We start from the raw sequence: 17616 nt of genomic DNA, 5'->3' as shown, positions 1-17616 counted from the left end.
AACCACAGTGCTCTCTTCTTTCAGTTCCTGGGTCCCCGGGACATTTCGGGACCAGGGAGCCCTTTTCTTTTGGCCTGTCAAGATGAACTGAGGGACTGAAACAGAAAGAGGAGTGAGCCTTCTGCTAGGGGTACTTTGTTCAGGTGCCCAGGAGGAAGAATAGAGATGATTCACAAAGACACAGCCCAGTGCGAAAGTGGGCAAGGGTGTGAGCAGGCAGTCTGGGGAAGGGGAAGCCTAAGTGGCTAAATAAGCATGAGAGTTATTTAGTAGTTAGGGAAGTGCGAATTAACAGAAGGGTTCATGCTGGCAAGACTGGCAAGAGGTAGAGGCTGGCTACTGCCCGGTACGCTCACATCCTGCTTGAAGCTGTGTGAGTCATTGCAGGCATTTTGCAGGGCATTCAGCTGTCACAAATCACAAAACTTCTGACCCAGCCATTCTTACTGTTTGTGTCAGTCCTGGGGAGACACCGTGGTATATGCTCAACATGTTTATTGCTGCAGTATTTACAGTTACAAAACCTGGTATTTATAGTTGCAAAACCCAAGAGCCACCTTATTGCCCAAAAGTTATGGGGAGAGGTTAGAAATACCACTGCATTTTAGAGACAGGAGAGTAGGGGTTGGGGAATTCCCTGGTGCTCTAGTGGTTAGGACTTGGCACTTTCACTGCTGGGGTCCGGGTTCAGTCCCTGGTCGGGGAACTAAGATCCTGCAGGTCATGCGGCATGCCACCCCACCCCACCCCTACACACAAAAAGGACAGATTGGGGGTTGCTGGGGGCAGGGAGGAAGAGAAAATGGAGACTGAGTGCTTGACAGGTGCGGGTTTCCTTTTAGGTGATGAAAAAACTCTGAAACTAGAGAGTAGTGGGTCTTCCCTGGTGGCTCAGACAGTAAAGAATCCTCCTGCAGTGTAGGCGATCTGGGTTCGATATCTGGGTTGGGAAGATCCCCTGGAGGAGGGCATGCCCACTCCAGTATTCTTGCCTGTAGAATTCCGTGGACAGAGGAGCCTGGCAGGCTACAGTCCATAGGGTCGCGAAGAGTCGGCCACGACTGATCGACTAATACTTTGACTTTTCTCTTTCGGATGGTAGTGATGGTTACACAGCATTGTAAATGTACCATACTCCACTGAATTTTACACTTAAAAATGGTGGCAAAGTTTGTTACATTTAACCAAATATACCAAAAACGATTGAATTGTACATTTTAAATGGATGACCTATATCTGAATTTATATCTCAATAAAGATGTTTTTTAAAAATCCAGTTGTAGACAGAATTACAGTATGGTAGGTATCATTTTGGTAAAATTACACATTAATCCCTTTCCACCCCTCACCTCCCAAAAGATAGTTCTCTAGATGTAGCTCTGTGTAAGTGCAGAGAGAAAGGATGGGCAGGACAGTCACCAAACTCGCCACTGTAGGGCTGGGTTTGGAGGTGGGGATGAGGGGTTTATTAAGTATTTTATGATGAGTATATAATTCATTACTTCCCTCATGAGAAATATAATTTTCAGGAAAGGAATAGGATCCAGAGGAAGTAGACATCTCAGTTTATTGGTTAACGAGTTGGCTTTTCCTGCCTTCCCTTAAAGGATTCCGAAAGACTGATGGAGCAACAAGGGACACTATTGAAACGGCTGGCGGAGGCGGACTCTGAGAAAGCGGTAAGACACAGCGCCCCCTACCTGCCAGAGCGGGTATAGGCGGCAGCATAGAGGTGCTGAGCGCCTGCAGAAGGGCTGGAGCCTTGCTCTGATTTTTTTTTTGGGGGGGTCTTAGTTTCAAATCTGTAAAAAATATGAAGCAGATATTTCCATCCCTCCTGCTCCACCGGGCTTGTCTAGCTGCTCACTTGAGAGCTTGAAACACCAAGTTGGACGCCAGCCTGAGGGATGGTGATGATGGTGATGGATTTGTAAGCCATCCATTTGTTCTCTGCATTTCCTCATTTGTATTACGGTGTAGACTTGTTGACCCCCAAATTCCAGTTCTCCCAAGGAATCTCTGCCGAGGCAGTATGTTCCAAAGTCTGTTCCATGGAACCTTGAGTTCCTCAAGTGTTAGTGGATATAAGTAACAAAAGAGGAGGGGAGTGATATATAGCCAAATAAATGTGGGAAACTACTGACCAGCCTGAATGGCTCATTCAACAAGCTGTTTAACTTCAAGACTTTCTGGAGCATTAGATACATTAATGTCTGTTGTGAGGTTCTGAGAGAGAGAAAGAAATAGAGACCATGATTCCCAAGGTTTGGCCTTGGTGCCTGGCTGAACATCACTAGGATTCAGCAGTCATGGTGATAATGCCTAAACATGCATTCCCAGCTCGAGAGTCTTGTCAAATTATGATACATCAGTAAATTGAAATACTAAGGTTAATCACACTATGGTAACCATGGTTATACAACGAAATATGTATTTGGCTTTTTACTCTGTGTTAACAGTGGCTATCTCTGGGTGGGAGATTGCGGGCATTCCTTAGTGTTTTTTGTGTGTGTCAGTGTTTCCCACAGTTAACATTATTTTAAATTGTTATAAAAAAATTGTGATACAGATGTTAGGTGCTTCCTGCTCAGATCTCTGTGACATGGGCCAGTGTCTTTGGGACTTGAGCCCAGTGGCCAGGCACACAGGAGTTTTGTCCTCCCTGGGCCGAGCCTCCTCTCTCTTCCCAGGGAGCTCATGACAGTCTGTTCTCCCCAGCGCCTGCTATTACTGCTGCAAGACAAAGACAAGGAGGTAGAAGAGCTCCTCCAGGAAATACAATGTGAGAAGGTACCATCCCCGACTGTCGCTCCTCCGTATGGGCTGGGAGAGTGCATTCTCCCAGGTCGTGGGTAGAGTGCGCTCTAGAATCGCAGAGCTGGGTTCAAATCCTGGCTCTGTCAATTTCTCTGTCTCTCCAAAGGCTCAAGCAAAGACAGCATCTGAACTTTCCAAGTCCATGGAGACCATGCGGGGGCATTTGCAAGCACAGCTTCGGTGCAAAGAGGCGGAGAACAGTCGCCTATGTATGCAGATCAAGGTACCTGCTTGGCACTGCTGGGAAAGGGAGAGGGCGGGGCCTGGCGGTCCAGGGGCCTTGGCCTGGCCAAGGCGCTCACGTTCGGGATTTGCTCCCAAAGGTTTAGGGGGCACTGCTGCCAAAGCACTTTGAGCAAGTGGCAAGGGATTCTCTGGGCCAGGGGCAAGAGCAGGGGTTTGGGTGTTCTTCCCAGCAGGGACCAGTTGGGTGCCATGCTCCTGAGCCAGTCACTTAATCTCTTAGGCCTCCAGTTCTCCTAACTACCCATGGGGTGGGGTGGGGGTGGGGAGCTGACGTCTTTGAGCCAGGGACCCTCTAAGGTCACACCTCTGCTGAGTAACTGAGGAATATCTCTGACTACTGTACTGGGAGTTCAAGGAAGGATGCCAGAAGAGTTCTATCTTAACACGAAGACCCAGTGGGTTCCGTAATGGGAGAGGTACTGTGGGGAGCTGGGCAGGGCCCTCACATCTCTGGTCTGCATCGCCTCCCACACAGTGGACCTGATTTCTCTCCCTCATTGCTCCTTTTTGCCGCACCCCCACCCCGCCTCCCCCTCCCCCGGACTTCTCATCTCTCTCCTCTTCCTGTCCTCCACCGTTGTCCCTGTCTCCCAGAACCTGGAGCGCAGCGGGAACCAGCACAAGGCGGAAGTGGAGGCCATCATGGAGCAGCTGAAGGAACTGAAGCAGAAGGGAGAACGAGACAAAGAGTCCTTGAAGAAAGCCATCCGAGCCCAAAAAGAGAGAGCCGAGAAGAGCGAGGAGTATGCTGAGCAGCTGCACGTTCAACTTGCTGACAAGGTAGCGGCCTCCCTGAGGAGGGCAGGCCGACGAGGAAGGGACGGAGGGGTGGGGCGGTGGATAGATGAGAAGCGGATGGGCAGGTGGAGGTGAAAAGCTCAAGAAAGGTGGCTGGGCGGGCAGATGGAGAAATAGATGGCAGTGGAGAGGGTGAATGAGCTGGGAGGACGGGTGGCTGGCTGGAGAGAGAGGCAGTCAGGGAGTAAACAGCTAAAAGGGTGGTGATGGGGGAGGGCGGCTGGCTGGAGACAAGTGGAGGGTTTGTGGGACGTTCTAACCGCATCAGTATCACGGGTGGGAACGATGGTTATGGATTTGCAGTCGGTGCGTGTGATGCTGGAAATGGAAAAGTAGCATGTGGCTCCTGCTTTAGTCTCAGTGCTTCTAGAAAGGAATTGCAGGAGTGGGGTTTACGTTATCAGGGTGAGGGGTATGGCCTGGGACGACCCTTGGCTCCCTCGGCCTCAGTGCTGACACCTGACCGACGGACCCTGTCTACTGTCCCCTATTCCCAGGATCTTTATGTCGCTGAAGCTTTATCCACTCTGGAGTCATGGAGGAGCCGCTATAACCAAGTTGTAAAAGACAAAGGAGACCTCGAGCTGGAAATTATTGTCCTGAACGAGTATGTCTGTGTGAGGAGAGGGCATGGGGCCGATTGGAGGAGGGGGTGAGCCAGTGCCTGGTGCCAGGCATCCCGAGGCAGCTCGCGTGGGCTACACGGGTGCCGTCTGTCTCCTCTGGTCCAGGTCTGCACTGCACTGGCCCTGAGGTAGGCCCTGGTTCCAGCTCTGCCCCAGGGTCCTACTTCCTGCTGGGCGCTATGGAGGGGCCTTCTCTGCTCAAACCTGGGCCAGAGCGGGGCCCTAACCTGCACAGCAGGGAAACAGGCCCAGCCACAGTGGTGTCCTCCTTCCAGTTCTTGGGGGACAGCGCAGCTGGTTTCTGCCTTTGCCCTGTCTTCTCTCAGCTTCTCTTTGTCTGCCAGTCAGTAGGTCAGAGGTTCGGCCTGGGAGTAGGGGGCAAAAGTGGCCTCAAGTTGAAGGTGACTGACGCACCTTCCTCGTCACTGGTGACTATCAACAGTGACCATTCTCCGGCTCAGCCGAATTCATGTGTCCATTCATTTGTTTATTGAGCAGCTACTATGTGCCAGGCTGTGTATTGGCCTTTACGGTTACAGCAGTTAAGAAACAAATGCATTGCCTTCCCCAGGGCGTTAACCCTGTACTGCAGGAGGAGACAGGGCTACAGAGACCTGGACTCCCTGGGCTAAGGGGTCACAGGGGAGCTAAGTTGGTCTCTAGGTCAGGAATGTTTTGCCTGAGGAATACCTTTGGTTGTTTTCAACTCAATTTGGCAAACATATCCTGGGAAACTTGCTAAATGCCGGGCCTTATGCAGGGCCCTACCTTTGGGATTTTCCCTCTAGTGGGAGAAAATGGATAGTTAAGGCAGAAGGATCTAAGGTACAGATGAAAGGGATCATGGAAGACATGTCCTGAGGTGGGATGTCTGAACTGGGTTTTTCAAGTTGAGCGGGCATTTGCTGGTGAAGCAATAGAATGCATTTGCTTGGGCCTAGTTAGTACTTGCAAAACATTTGCTGAATGGCAAACTATAATTTCTCAATGCTCAGAGCACATGCTGTGCAAAGGTGCGGTGGTGGGTCTCTAGTCAAGAGCCCTTAGGCTCCTCCGAGGCCTCAGTCTCTGTTCTTGGATTAGAGCCCCTGCTGAGGGCCTGAGGGTGGGGGAAGGGGAGCTAGGGCAAGGGGAGGGGGGGACCCGTGTGCCTTTTTACTGCTCTGTGGCACCTGCCCTCACCTAGGGGCGACGGAACCCCAGTGTGATGTGTGTGTGAGGGAGATGGATGCCTGGGGGTACCCCTGACCTCTGAGCCTGGGAGTTCTGTTCTGACTTCAGTTCCTGATGGGCTAAAAGATCAGGAACTGCTGTGGGGAGCTGGGAAGGGACCGCATCCGTGGCCCTTGTCTTCAGACGGTGTCTTAGCCTTGGGGGACGATTAGAACAGAGAAGGCTTCTGGGAGGCGGGAGGGAAGGGGGGTAGACCTTAAAGGCTGTTATATGAAAGTAGGCTACCTAGGAACACCACGGGCACCAATGCGGGGGCAGCTGCTCTTCGCAGTGGAGACTGGGAGCAGCCCGGGTGCCAAGGAGAGGGACATGGGTGACCTGGGAAGGAACCCCAGGCCCCACTCCACACAAAGACGAAGGCTGCTCGTAGCCCGTGGGGTTGACTGTGTCTGCTTTCGCTTTGTGACCTTCCAGCCGGGTGACAGATCTCGTAAACCAACAACAGACCTTGGAGGAGAAGATGCGGGAAGATCGGGACAGCCTGGTGGAGAGACTGCACCGGCAGACCGCCGAGTATTCCGCATTCAAGCTAGAGAACGAGAGGCTAAAGGTGGGTCGTGAGGGCTGGGCCCGGGACATTCGGGTAGAGAGCAGACGACTGGGCACTCCTGGTTGGGCCCAGAAGTGACCGCCGGGGCCTCCCAAGAGCCTGGAGGCAGCAGTGGGCTAAGAAGGCTTCCTCTGGAGTTGGGGAGACCTGATTCAAGTCCTGACCAAACCTTGTAGAGTTGCAGGACCCGAACCGGATGTCTGCCATGCTGTTGCTGCAGTTTCCTTAGGGGAGGAAGTGCGGTCCTGTGTCGGGGGGTGAGGCGGGTGAAGTGCCCCACATGACATTCAGCCCATGCATGTGAGGTAGATCTGACCTTGAAGTTAACACTGATGCTCCTGGCACACTGCTGGACCATCCACATGCATTCACTCTCACTGTAACCTCCCAATAATGTGATAATTACTCCACTTTGTAGAATAAGGAGACCACTTAGAGCGAGTTTTAGTTTCTTGCCAAGATTCTGCCCTTGGAAGTATTGGGAGTTCAGATCTGAACTTTCAGTCTGACTCTGGGGCTGTAACTAGCTTTTAACCATTCGCTCAACTCCCTCCAGCAACCCAGTGGTGAGAGGCAGCGAACAGAGTTTGACGTTGCAGAGCCAGGTTTGATCTTGCTTTTTAACTGATCTGGGCAATAGTGTCTTTTTTTTTTTTTTTTTCACTGATTTTTGTTAAGATAGATAGATTTAAGGAAGTACTATGCAGAAAGGTACACAAAACAGACCTACTTTGTCCACCAGTCACCCTAATGGAACCTTAAAGCCAGCCACGCCGGTGACCTCACCTAGTTACAAACACCCCCTGCTAACGGAACGGTTTTCCTGACTTCTGTCACTGCAGATGAGTTGGCCTAGTTTTGAACTCTGAGCCTGGCCCTTGTGGCTCTTCCTCGGTGTTCTGTCTGTGGAAGTTATCCACGTCGCGTGTGGTGGTCCATCTCTCTCTGTGCTGCGCATTGTGGCATTATAGGTATTATACCATGTCACGTTTATCCATTCTGCTGCCGACGGTTGTCCGGGCGGTACGGCTTCCTGTACCTTGGAGTAGAAGTGCTCGGTCAGTAGGTGGTACACTGACCTTTGGCAGATGTCACCAAACAGTGGAGCAGTTGCACAGGTTTCCGCTCTTACCAGGGGGGTGCGAGGAATCTGCTCCGTGTCTCCTCAGCAACACTTGGTACTGTACAGCTTTTTCATTTTAGAAAGGTGGGAGAGCGCTCGTGTGCCGTTTGTTGCAGTGCAATTGTTGGATAAATGACAGACAACCCCACGTCTAACAGTTAACTGGGGTATTTGAAGGGACAGTATGTCTGTGTGGTGAAATACAGTGTAGCTCTTCAAAATGTTTGTAGGAGTGTATTTTCCTAGACATGAATTACAGAGGTAATCATAATTACAAAGGTGAAATATGCTTATATGAAAGTTGAAATCATCACAGAAATGTGATAGCAGAACCGAAGGTCTCTCAACTGTATGTGTACATTTATTCCAGTTTTTCTACCGTGATATTAACCTGCATATTCAAACATATGCACACTCATTCTTCCATCTGTTATTCTGCAGCTTGATTTTCCCACTCAACCACGTTTCATGGATATCTCTTTTTTCTTTTGCTTTCTTTCTTTTAAATGGGTGCTTATTATTTTATTGAGATACCGTGACTCTATTTTGTCCCATCTGCTAAGGTGAGCATTGGGTTATAGAACATTTATTGATGAGAGAAGTAGTTCTCAACATACTTGTTAATTAACAAGTTTGTTGCAAAGCACTGGATATAATAGGATCCCATGCTTATTGGAAAAAATAAAATATCTACACAGCCATCAATATATAGCCATATACTAAGGAATCATGATTTGTTTTTCTGAGTTTTATCTCCATTTTCTTTAATGATACTGTGTTGCCTTTTTTCTCATTTTTTTCCTTGTTTTGGTCATGCCATGAGGCATTCGGGATCTTAGTTTCCTAAAAATGGATCAAATCCTGGCTCCCAGGAGTGAACGTGCTGAATCCCAACCATGGGACTGCCAAGGAACTCCCAATAATGCATTGCTTTTGTGATAAGAACAGAAAAACACGGGAATCTCTTATTTTCATCTGTCTTCACTTGAGTTGGTCATATCGGGAGCCCCGCCCTGTTGCCTCTCTGAGGAAACCTGCGGGCAGGGGCGAGTAGGTGGGGTTTCCCTTTGCCAGCCCCTCTGAGTAGGAGCCAGGGCTTGGTTTGGCCACCTGCTCCGGGACCTTTCCTGCTGGTTACCCACGAGCCGGTTAACCTTAACCTTGTTCCCTTCTAGGCTAGCTTCGCCCCAATGGAAGACAAGCTCAACCAGGCGCACATCGAGGTCCAGCAGCTGAAGGCATCAGTTAAGAACTACGAGGGAATGATTGACAACTATAAGAGTCAGGTAGGCTGTCCGGTGCCATCAGCCCTGCCAGGGCAGCAGCACCTCCTGCTATGGAGGGAGGCTCAACCCGAGGCCTCCCCGACAAAAGGTGTTTGTTTTTATTTTTTACCAAAACTTGGCTCTACCCAAGATGGCCCAATGCTTTGTTGGTCCCCAGGTGATGAAGACCAGACTGGAGGCTGATGAAGTGGCTGCCCAGCTGGAACGCTGTGACAAAGAGAACAAGATCCTTAAAGATGAGATGAACAAAGAGATTGAAGCGGTATTGCTCCCCGTGCTCGCCTTCTTCCCCTCCCCAGTCCCGGGCCTGCAGTCTGTCCCTCCTGTCTGTCCTTGACGCTCTCTGATGTGCTTCTCATCTCTTCTTTCTCTCTCCTGCTTCCTCGTTATTCCTCTTTCTCATCCTGGTTTTCCTTAAAAAAAAAAGTTTCCCCTGGTTGGAACATTCAGGTGGATTCAGATCCATAGATCTGTTGCATGCATTCTGTGTGAAGTTTTTATTTTGTGCCAACCAAAAAATTGCCTCCTGTCCCCTTCCCCTCAAAAGAGCATTATTCTTCTAGAGACAGCTTGGCTGTCTGGAAGCAAAGGGATCATCTTAATAGTGACCTTGGAGACAGACTGAGTCCAGGCTCAACCAGTACCTGGCTGCTTATCCCTGGACACATCACCGCCCCTCTGCAGTCCTCAGGCTCCTCCTTAATACAAGGATGGGTGAAGACCAGATAGGTGATAGCTTTCCCTGTGACCCAGAGCATTGTGACTGCCTTCCTAGGAGCTTTGGGGTTACACTAGACTTGAATCCTGGCTCTGCCAGTTCCTAACTGAGTGACCTTGGGCAAATGATCCTTTGATCCTCAGAGTCCTTAGGTGGGGCCAGCAGCACCTGTGTAAGTTGTATGAATTCAGGGAGAAACGCCTGGGTCCTGGAGTTTGTTGCATGGTTGCCATTATTCTTCAATGAGTGAAAGAGCTGCAGTCACCAAGTGGCCAAATGCGTCCCCCCAGGGAACAGCTAAGATGTTTTTAGTGGCCTACCGGGAGGCTGCACTTCTGCCCGTGGGCCTTGCAGGACCCTTTCCGGGGGCCTGAGGGCGGCCTTCCCACCCTCCCAAGGATTCTGTCTGGCTGCTGCAGCCACCAGGCCCTTCCCAACCGTGGGCTCCTCTCTCCCACTCCAGGCGCGGAGGCAGTTCCAGTCCCAGCTGGCTGACCTGCAGCAGCTGCCCGATATTCTAAAGATCACAGAGGCTAAGCTGGCTGAGTGCCAGGACCAGCTGCAGGGCTATGAGCGGAAGAACATTGACCTCACAGCCATCATATCAGACCTGCGCAGCCGGGTAAGGGACTGGCAGAAAGGGTCCCACGAACTGGCCCGAGCAGGGGCCCGCTTACCAAGATGAGCTGCACGTATGCCGCGCCGCCCCCCCCAAGGGAGGACCACTTCCTTTTTCTTGGCTGCCGCTTTCTGAAAGGAGTGAGCTATCATCAGTGCTGTGAAATAAAAGTCTGGTGTGCCAAATGCCTTGTGTTTGCACAAAGTGATTGTAGTTATAGGAGCTGCCGGGCCCTCCTGCTCTCGCCGCTCCCCGAGTGCTCCAAGTCTCCGCCGGCCTCTGCCCTTCAATGCTCTGCTGCTGTCCTCAAGCCTTATGCCACCAGCGGACACCAAGCCATAGGTTTTCTTTGTCTCCATCTTTCTCTTGCTTTAGCTGCCTTTCCCTAGTCTGAATAGACCCCTTGCCTGAGCTTCTGTCCCGACAGAGGACTGCTTTTCTCCCAGAGGCAATCTGCCTTTGGGTGCCTGGAACCAAGCCGGCAAGGTCTAAGAAATGGTACGCTTCTCATCTGCACTGTGACCTTGGGTGAGACCCTGCCCCTCTCTACACCTGCGTCCTTGCAGTAACAGTGGAAGTCGCTGCCATTTTTTGAGCACATGCTCTGTGTTCCAGCATTCTCTCATTTAATTCTCCCAGGAACTTTGCGAATGGTCTTATTTTCCCTGTTTCACAAAAAGCAGCCGAGGGCAGAGAGGGGGAGAAGTCATTTCCTGAGGTCACAGGTCACACTCTCCTGAATTAATAATGCTTGTCAACAGGGACTGGAAGCCAGCCGGCTCTGTCTGGTTTCCAAGCCCATGTTCTCAGTACTTTAAATCACCTGCCTACTCTTGAACCTGAGTATTCTCAGGGCCTTTCAGGCCTGAATGTCTGAGTCTTCTGGATGACTTCTCAAACCTGCCAGTCTGAAGGACTTGATAGATTTCCTGTGGCCTTGCTTGCACTGGTCCCCAGTTAAGGAGAATGACATCAGCAGTCCCACCAACGTCCTTGGTAAAGCTCGGTAGTGGGTTGCATGGACCAGTTAGGCCTGCTGTCTGCTTCTGCCTTCTTATGTCTGCCCAGATCCTACTGACTGGCCTCTCCTGAACTAGAATGTGTCATCGTGGCTATTCAGGATCGAAGCTGGCTTCTCTCAGTGTGGGAGAGCCTTTGGTCTCGGGGTCGGGCCTAACCTGTCCCCACTCTCCTCTCTCCTCCAGGTTGTGCGTTGAGACTTGGATGCCAGCTGAGGGCAGCGTGCCTCTCTCCTGGGTGTGGATGACAGGTCACAGGGATAAGGGAGGGCTGTACCTGGAGGTTCTTTCGTAAACCGGTCTATGTTCCTGTCATTTTAGATCGAACACCAGGGGGACAAGCTGGAGATGGCGAGAGAGAAACATCAGGCTTCCCAGAAGGAAAATAAACAGCTGAGTCTGAAGGTGGATGAACTGGAGAGGTTAGAGGCACTTGGTCTGATCTCTGTCCTCTTCCTAGGACCTGAGACTTTTTAGCCACTTAGCTGCTTTGGGCTCAGTGTGCAGAAATGTTTGAGGGACTCGAGGCCCTGGAAGGTACTAGGCAGACCTCAGAGGAAAAGCTGTTTGCACTGCAGTGGTAAGCATTGTGGGAGAGAGGAAGGTGGTCTCTGGCCAGGGGGTATGCTCCATGACCCTGTGATCAAGATCAGACCACCCAGTGGTGGTCTAGTGGTTAAGACTCCGCGCTTCCACTGCAGGGAACCTGGGTTTGATCCCTGCTCAGGGAACTAAGATCCTGCATGCTGCATAGTGTGGCCAAAAAGTAAAAAGAAAAATTAAAAAAAGGATGAGACCACCCATAGGCACCACCTATCAGAAAGGCATGCTTCATCCAAGCAAACCAGCAGGGCCAGGTGCTGAGGTGGGAGACACTCCCCCGCATTCTGCTCTTTATTCCTGGTCACCCTTCCCAAGACCTTTCTGATCTATTCCCTGTTACTTACGGACTATTGGAGGCAGTCAGGAAAAGAGTTCACATTTTGGAATCAGAATCTCTGGCCGTTGATCCCAACTTGGCCACCTTACCTGCATTGTGATCCTGAGCAAATCATTTCATCCTTTTGAACCTCATCACCCTGTTTACTCATCTTGAGAAAGGGACCAAGGTAGGGAGAAGTCCAGTTCTTGGAGTTGTTGTGTATCTTCCATGAGATAATCCTCAAAGGGCTTAGCCTGTTACCTGGTGTACAAAATCATGCTGTATAGGATAGTATATATGAGTTGGTATTATCCCCATTTTAAATACAAGGAAACTGAGCTTGGGGAGAGGTTAGGTGACGTGCCCAAGAGCACATAGCTGGTGACTTGCAAAGTTGTGACTTAGACTGTCTTCCTCCAGAGCTTTTAGTGTCCATAACATGAGGGCTGGAGCCCTCGTTTCAGTGATGAAAGACTTGGGGAATCCCAGGAGGCTGCAATTGGCCCAGATGGCTCACACAGCCTGCCAGCAGGGACTTTAAGCAAGTGGTCTCCCCTGGGTTCCACCTTTACTCTGCTGGCCTCAAAGATGCAGCTGGAAAGTTGCAGGACTTACAGAACTCCTGAGGTTGGAAGGTGTTCTGGAAGTGCAGCGGGGACCATGTGTGCACACGAGATGGTCACTGCTGCCCCATGGCGGGTCACAAATGATGTTAAGTGGTCCAGCTGAAGTCCCTTTGCTGAGGGTGGCAGCAATGAAGAAGTTGAGGGTGGGGTGTGGGTTTTGGTGACAGACATACCAGCTGTGGTGACCTTGAGCCAATGACTTCACCTCTCTGTGGCACAGTTGCTTCATTTGTAAAGTGGAGATCAGAATGGAACCCACATTCCTGAGCTGCAAGCTGCCGTATTACATGTGATGATATACGTACGTGGCACAGCCCACTGTCAGTCTGTGCTCGCTTCTCCCACTCTCCATACAGCTCCTTGCTGTCATGATGATCAGCAGATTTCTTTGATTTATTCCTGTTATTCCCTGGAGATTCTTGGTGTGATGTGAACCCCGGTCCAGTGTGGCTGGCAGCCCCCCGCCGTGTGGAACAGGACACGTAGTGGGACCAGCAGACTCTGACTGAATGCTTTCACCTAGGAAACTGGAGGCGACCAGTGCCCAGAATATCGAGTTCCTACAGGTGATTGCCAAGAGGGAGGAGGCAATCCATCAGTCCCAGCTGCGACTGGAGGAGAAAACACGGGAATGTGGGACCCTGGCGAGGCAGTTGGAGAGCGCCATTGAAGACGCCAGGAGGCAGGTCAGTCTCGCATCTGTTGTTAAGCAGCTCTGTGTCTTTGGGCACATCGCTTAACTTCTCTGAGCCTATCTCCGCATCTGAAAAGTGGGCAAATCGTAGTAGTACCTGCCCCCATGGATTCATCATGAAGATCAAATGAGCAGTGATTGTAAAGGACTTGGCACTGGACTCAACAGCTGCTTCTGTCATTGCTGCCAGAGTGGGCCTCAGACAGGTGTTCCACATCTGAGGTGGTAACTCATGGAGCATTGGCAAAGGGCAGGTGAAGCAGGCTTGCAGAAGTTGTCTCCGTAGCTAGCTCCCGCCCTGAGGCTCCAGAGAATTCTCCACAGTGAGACCGGTCAGTGGGAGCGGCCCAGCCTCTTCTTTAACCAGGTGTCCCCGTGTCGGGTAAGCCAGCCCCACCTCTGTGCTTTCTGGACAGGTGGAACAAACCAAGGAGCATGCAGCCTCCAAGGAGCGAGCAGCCCAGAACAAAATCCTGGACCTTGAGACCCAGCTGAGCAGGACCAAGACCGAGCTCAGCCAGCTGCGGCGGAGCCGGGACGATGTGAGTCTGTCTGGGGGTGGGGCGGTGGTAGCAGACAAGAAGGGCATGGGTTGAAGTTGAGCCTCCTGGGGCCCACAGGGCACTGTGTTCTGTTCTTTTTATGAATATGACTTGGTTTTATTTTCTTCCCATCACTTTCCCATCCCTTCAGGATATTCCAGACCCCTCCCCTTGTTTATTACCAGCTTTGTTAAGACGGCATTTACCATAAAACTCTCATTCAGATTGTACAATTCAGTGGTTTTGGGTACATTCTGAGTTGTGCAGTTATCACCACAATCCAGGTTAAGAATATTTTCAGAAATAAAGCGACCCATTAGCAGCCCTCATCCCCTGCCCTCTGGGGTTGGTCTGTTCGGGGTGTTCCACACACGTGGCCCCCTGCCCGTTCCTTCTCTCAGGCTGATCGCCGCTACCAGAGCCGCCTACAGGACCTGAAAGACCGCCTGGAGCAGTCGGAGAGCACCAACCGCAGCATGCAGAACTACGTGCAGTTCCTCAAGTCGTCCTACGCCAATGTGTTTGGAGACGGCCCCTACGCCCCCTACCTGACCAGCTCTCCCATCCGCTCCCGGTCTCCTCCCACCTAAGCCGCTGCTGGGCTAGGAGCTCAGATGGATGCCGTGGCAACGGAGGTGTCGCCAAGCCATACCTGGAAAGCCTGTTGGTTTTCCTCTCTTCTGAGATGAAGTATGTTCAGGATCTTGTCTTAGCCACTAACTCCAGAAAAGTGCCTCGAGCAGCAGGGGATGGAGCTGCTCCTCTCCGATAGCATCACCTGATGGAAAGTTCTAATTACCCCAACAGGCCTTAAAGCTACTACTGTTAGGGTCAGGTTTTAACTCACTGTGATTAGCTCATTCGTTTCTCAGGAGAATATTTGGCCTGGACTTTCCCTCCAGACATTTTCCAGCCCTCTTCTTTTTTATGACTCTCTCGGGTTTTCCCTGACCCCAGCCAGCAGGAGCTGCTAGGCAGAGGTCCTCGCTGCGCCTCGCGTTCTCGTGCTGCTTTCCTCCTTGCATGGGTACGGTGTCCTCTCCAAGGTGCTCCCCTCCCACTTGTGGCCAAGTTTCCTCAAGGCAACTTGCCCTCATGCACTTCCCTACAGACACTCGAGGGTTTGTGTTTTACAAGTTCGCCTTGTAAAAGTACAATCCCAGTCTCACTGATTTTTTTATTGGGTAGGTTTGTGTCTGTGGAATGCATTTATTCTTGAAATGTGTGTGTTTTACAAAAAGCTTTTATAATCAAATATTTAAGGTTCTATGGGATGGTCTCCTTTACCCACACGATCCCTCTTCTACAAATGATTCAATAAGACACTGCACAAGAGCCAGTAAACGTTTTTTCAGGACGTGGCGCATGGAACATTAGGCTCTTTGATTTTGACTGGGTCGGCGCTTTCTCCTCTGCGTGCTTTCGCTTTGCGATCCTGTGAAAGGGCCGGAGGAGATACATGGCAAGGTGCTGCTCACTGTGTGAGGGCAGACGGCTTTAGCTGTTAGGAGGAAGATGGGCTGTGTCTGTCTTGCTATTTTTTAAATGTTAATTGCTTTCTGAAAGATGATGGGCTATTTTTGTCCTCCTCACATGTTCCTCTATTTAAAAGAACAACGTATTCTTCAGAGTGAAGAGAACACACTTGGTGTTCTGTGGTGAATCCTAACCTTTCCATTCTAGATGATATTGTCCTCTGGGTGATCCAGTCTGGTTCCCTCTCAGCCACTCTAACCCAGGTCCGAACTTCTGGAGAATTCCCGTGTCCCCAAAAGCAATGGTGCCACACAGGCATCTGGATTGCACTCCCAGAACCGCACCCCCCCCCCCCCCCAGTTTTAGAGACATTTGTAGTTTACAGCTTTCAATGATTTGTTTTTGTTAGTTTTGTTCTTAAATTTTATCTTAGCTTTTAATTTTGCCAAGGAAGGTCCCTGAAATTACTACTACCAGCTACCATTGCCACAAAACCAAGCCTATTTTCACATCTTTAACATAGACTTGAACTTTCATACAATGTATGAAAGATCTTCCTAAGAAAAGACAGTTGACAAACTTACACCAATGTGCATACATTTCTGTATAACTCATCATTATTATCATCAAGCTAATGATAACCCCTTCAGTGTAGGATTCTGCTATCTGCAATGATGCCGTGGGAACTCTCTTTGGTTTCGTGGCTGGATTCTCCTTAAAATGTTTGGTTTTTCTTTGTAAAATATTGTATTACAAAAAAGATTTTGTGAAAATGAAAAATGTTTATATTGCTTCAAACTCGAGACTTTTCCTTTCTGCCGCAAACTGAGACCCCATGAAATGGGCAAAAGGGTCAAAAGTTAGTGTCCTAGTTAAAGCTGGCCTCAGGCAATGATGAGCTTTTCATGTATTGAGATAGATTTAATTCACTCTTTTAAAGTGTATAATTCAGGAGAAGGAAATGGCAACCCACTCCAGTATTCTTGCCTGGAAATCCCACGGACAGAGGAGTCTGGAGGACGACAGTCCAAGGAATCACAAAAGAGTCGGCCATGACTTAGCAACTAAAGAGTAGCAATTGTTGTAACAACCCTGGAAGAGCGACAGCAGGATGGACACTTCCAGCAAAGGTCTCGTTATCAGTGAATACAATGAAGACATCGGCAGCTGTATTTGTCTTTTGAGCCCAGATCATTGGAAGAGAGCAATCAGTTCCACCTGCTGGGATCTAACTCAGAATAAAAACATGGTTAAGAATAAAAGAAAATGCTCCCATTTCCATACTGAGATGTCTGAAGTAATTACTTAAAAATACTATTTTACATGTTATCATCTTGTTTAGCGCCAATGTATATGCTTTCAGAAAGCTTGTAAATATATTTTTGACTTTGTGCTCATAAAAAAAATTGAGATGTAACACGATTTGTTCTCATATATTAATACCAGTCATGACATCAATACAAAATTATTATAAAATACATATTAAGTAGAAAAAAAATAAAGTGTATAATTCAGTAGTTTTTAATATATTCAAAGTTGTGTGACCCCCACCTTTGTCTAATTCTCCAACATTTTCATCACACCCAAATGGAACTTCTCCTGAGAAGCCTGTATGCACAGCAAGATGTAACAGAACTGGACATGGAACAACAGACTCGTTCAAAATTGGGAAAGAAGTACATCTAGGCTGTATATTGTCACTCTGCTTATTTAACTTCTACACAGAGTATATCATGCTAAATGCCAGGCTGGGTAGTTCACAAGCTGGAATCAAGATAGCCAGGAGAAATATCAACAGTCTCAGATATGCAGATGACACCACCCTCATGGCAGAAATTGAAGAGGAACTAAAGAGTCTCTTGATGAAGGTGTAAGAGGAGAGTAAAAAAGCTGTCTTAGAATTCAACATTGAAAAAACTAAGATCATGGCATCCAGTCCTATCAGTTGATGGCAAATAGATGGGGAAAATGTTCAAACAGTGACAGGTTTTATTTTCTTGGGCTCCATAATCACTGAGGACTGTGACTGCAGCCATGAAATTAAAAAATGCTTGCTCATTGGAAGAAAAGCTATGACCAACCTAGACAGTGTATTAAAAAGCAGAGACATCACTTTGCTGACAAAGGTCCATCTAATCAAAACTATGGTTTTTCCAGTAGTCATGTATGGATGTGAGAGTTGGACTATAAAGAAAGCTGAGCGCTGATGAGTTGATGCTTTTGAACTGTGGTGTTGGAGAAGACTCTTGAGAGTCCCTTGGACTGCAAGGAGATCAACCCAGTTAGTCCTAAAGGAAATCAACCCTGAATATTCCTTGGAA

The 17616-nt window shown here is 49.4% G+C and overlaps 1 protein-coding gene across 8 annotated transcripts in view; it reads left to right on the top strand.

Moving 5' to 3' along the window:
• Nucleotides 1-16525, top strand: part of ODF2 (outer dense fiber of sperm tails 2) — a 30020-nt gene extending 13495 nt beyond the window's left edge. For 5 of the 8 annotated variants that reach the window (XM_068972278.1, XM_068972277.1, XM_068972276.1 and 2 more), the window contains 13 exons: nt 1608-1679; nt 2719-2790; nt 2924-3040; nt 3658-3843; nt 4359-4468; nt 6135-6270; nt 8569-8679; nt 8837-8941; nt 9861-10019; nt 11357-11457; nt 13107-13269; nt 13694-13819; nt 14221-16525. In XM_068972278.1, the coding sequence (XP_068828379.1) occupies nt 1608-1679; nt 2719-2790; nt 2924-3040; nt 3658-3843; nt 4359-4468; nt 6135-6270; nt 8569-8679; nt 8837-8941; nt 9861-10019; nt 11357-11457; nt 13107-13269; nt 13694-13819; nt 14221-14409 (1647 nt within the window). In that variant the 3' untranslated portion in view covers nt 14410-16525. Of the gene's footprint in view, nt 1-1607; nt 1680-2718; nt 2791-2923; nt 3041-3657; nt 3844-4358; nt 4469-6134; nt 6271-8568; nt 8680-8836; nt 8942-9860; nt 10083-11356; nt 11458-13106; nt 13270-13693; nt 13820-14220 lie in introns of those variants that run through there. The other 3 variants (XM_068972281.1, XM_068972284.1, XM_068972283.1) reach the window with 2 other exon arrangements.
• The last annotated feature ends 1091 nt before the right edge of the window (nt 16526-17616 follow it).

The sequence above is a fragment of the Capricornis sumatraensis genome, chromosome 1 (assembly GCF_032405125.1).
Source record: "Capricornis sumatraensis isolate serow.1 chromosome 1, serow.2, whole genome shotgun sequence".
In the NCBI taxonomy this organism is placed as follows: domain Eukaryota; kingdom Metazoa; phylum Chordata; class Mammalia; order Artiodactyla; family Bovidae; genus Capricornis; species Capricornis sumatraensis.
This window is presented reverse-complemented; position numbering and strand designations above follow the sequence as displayed.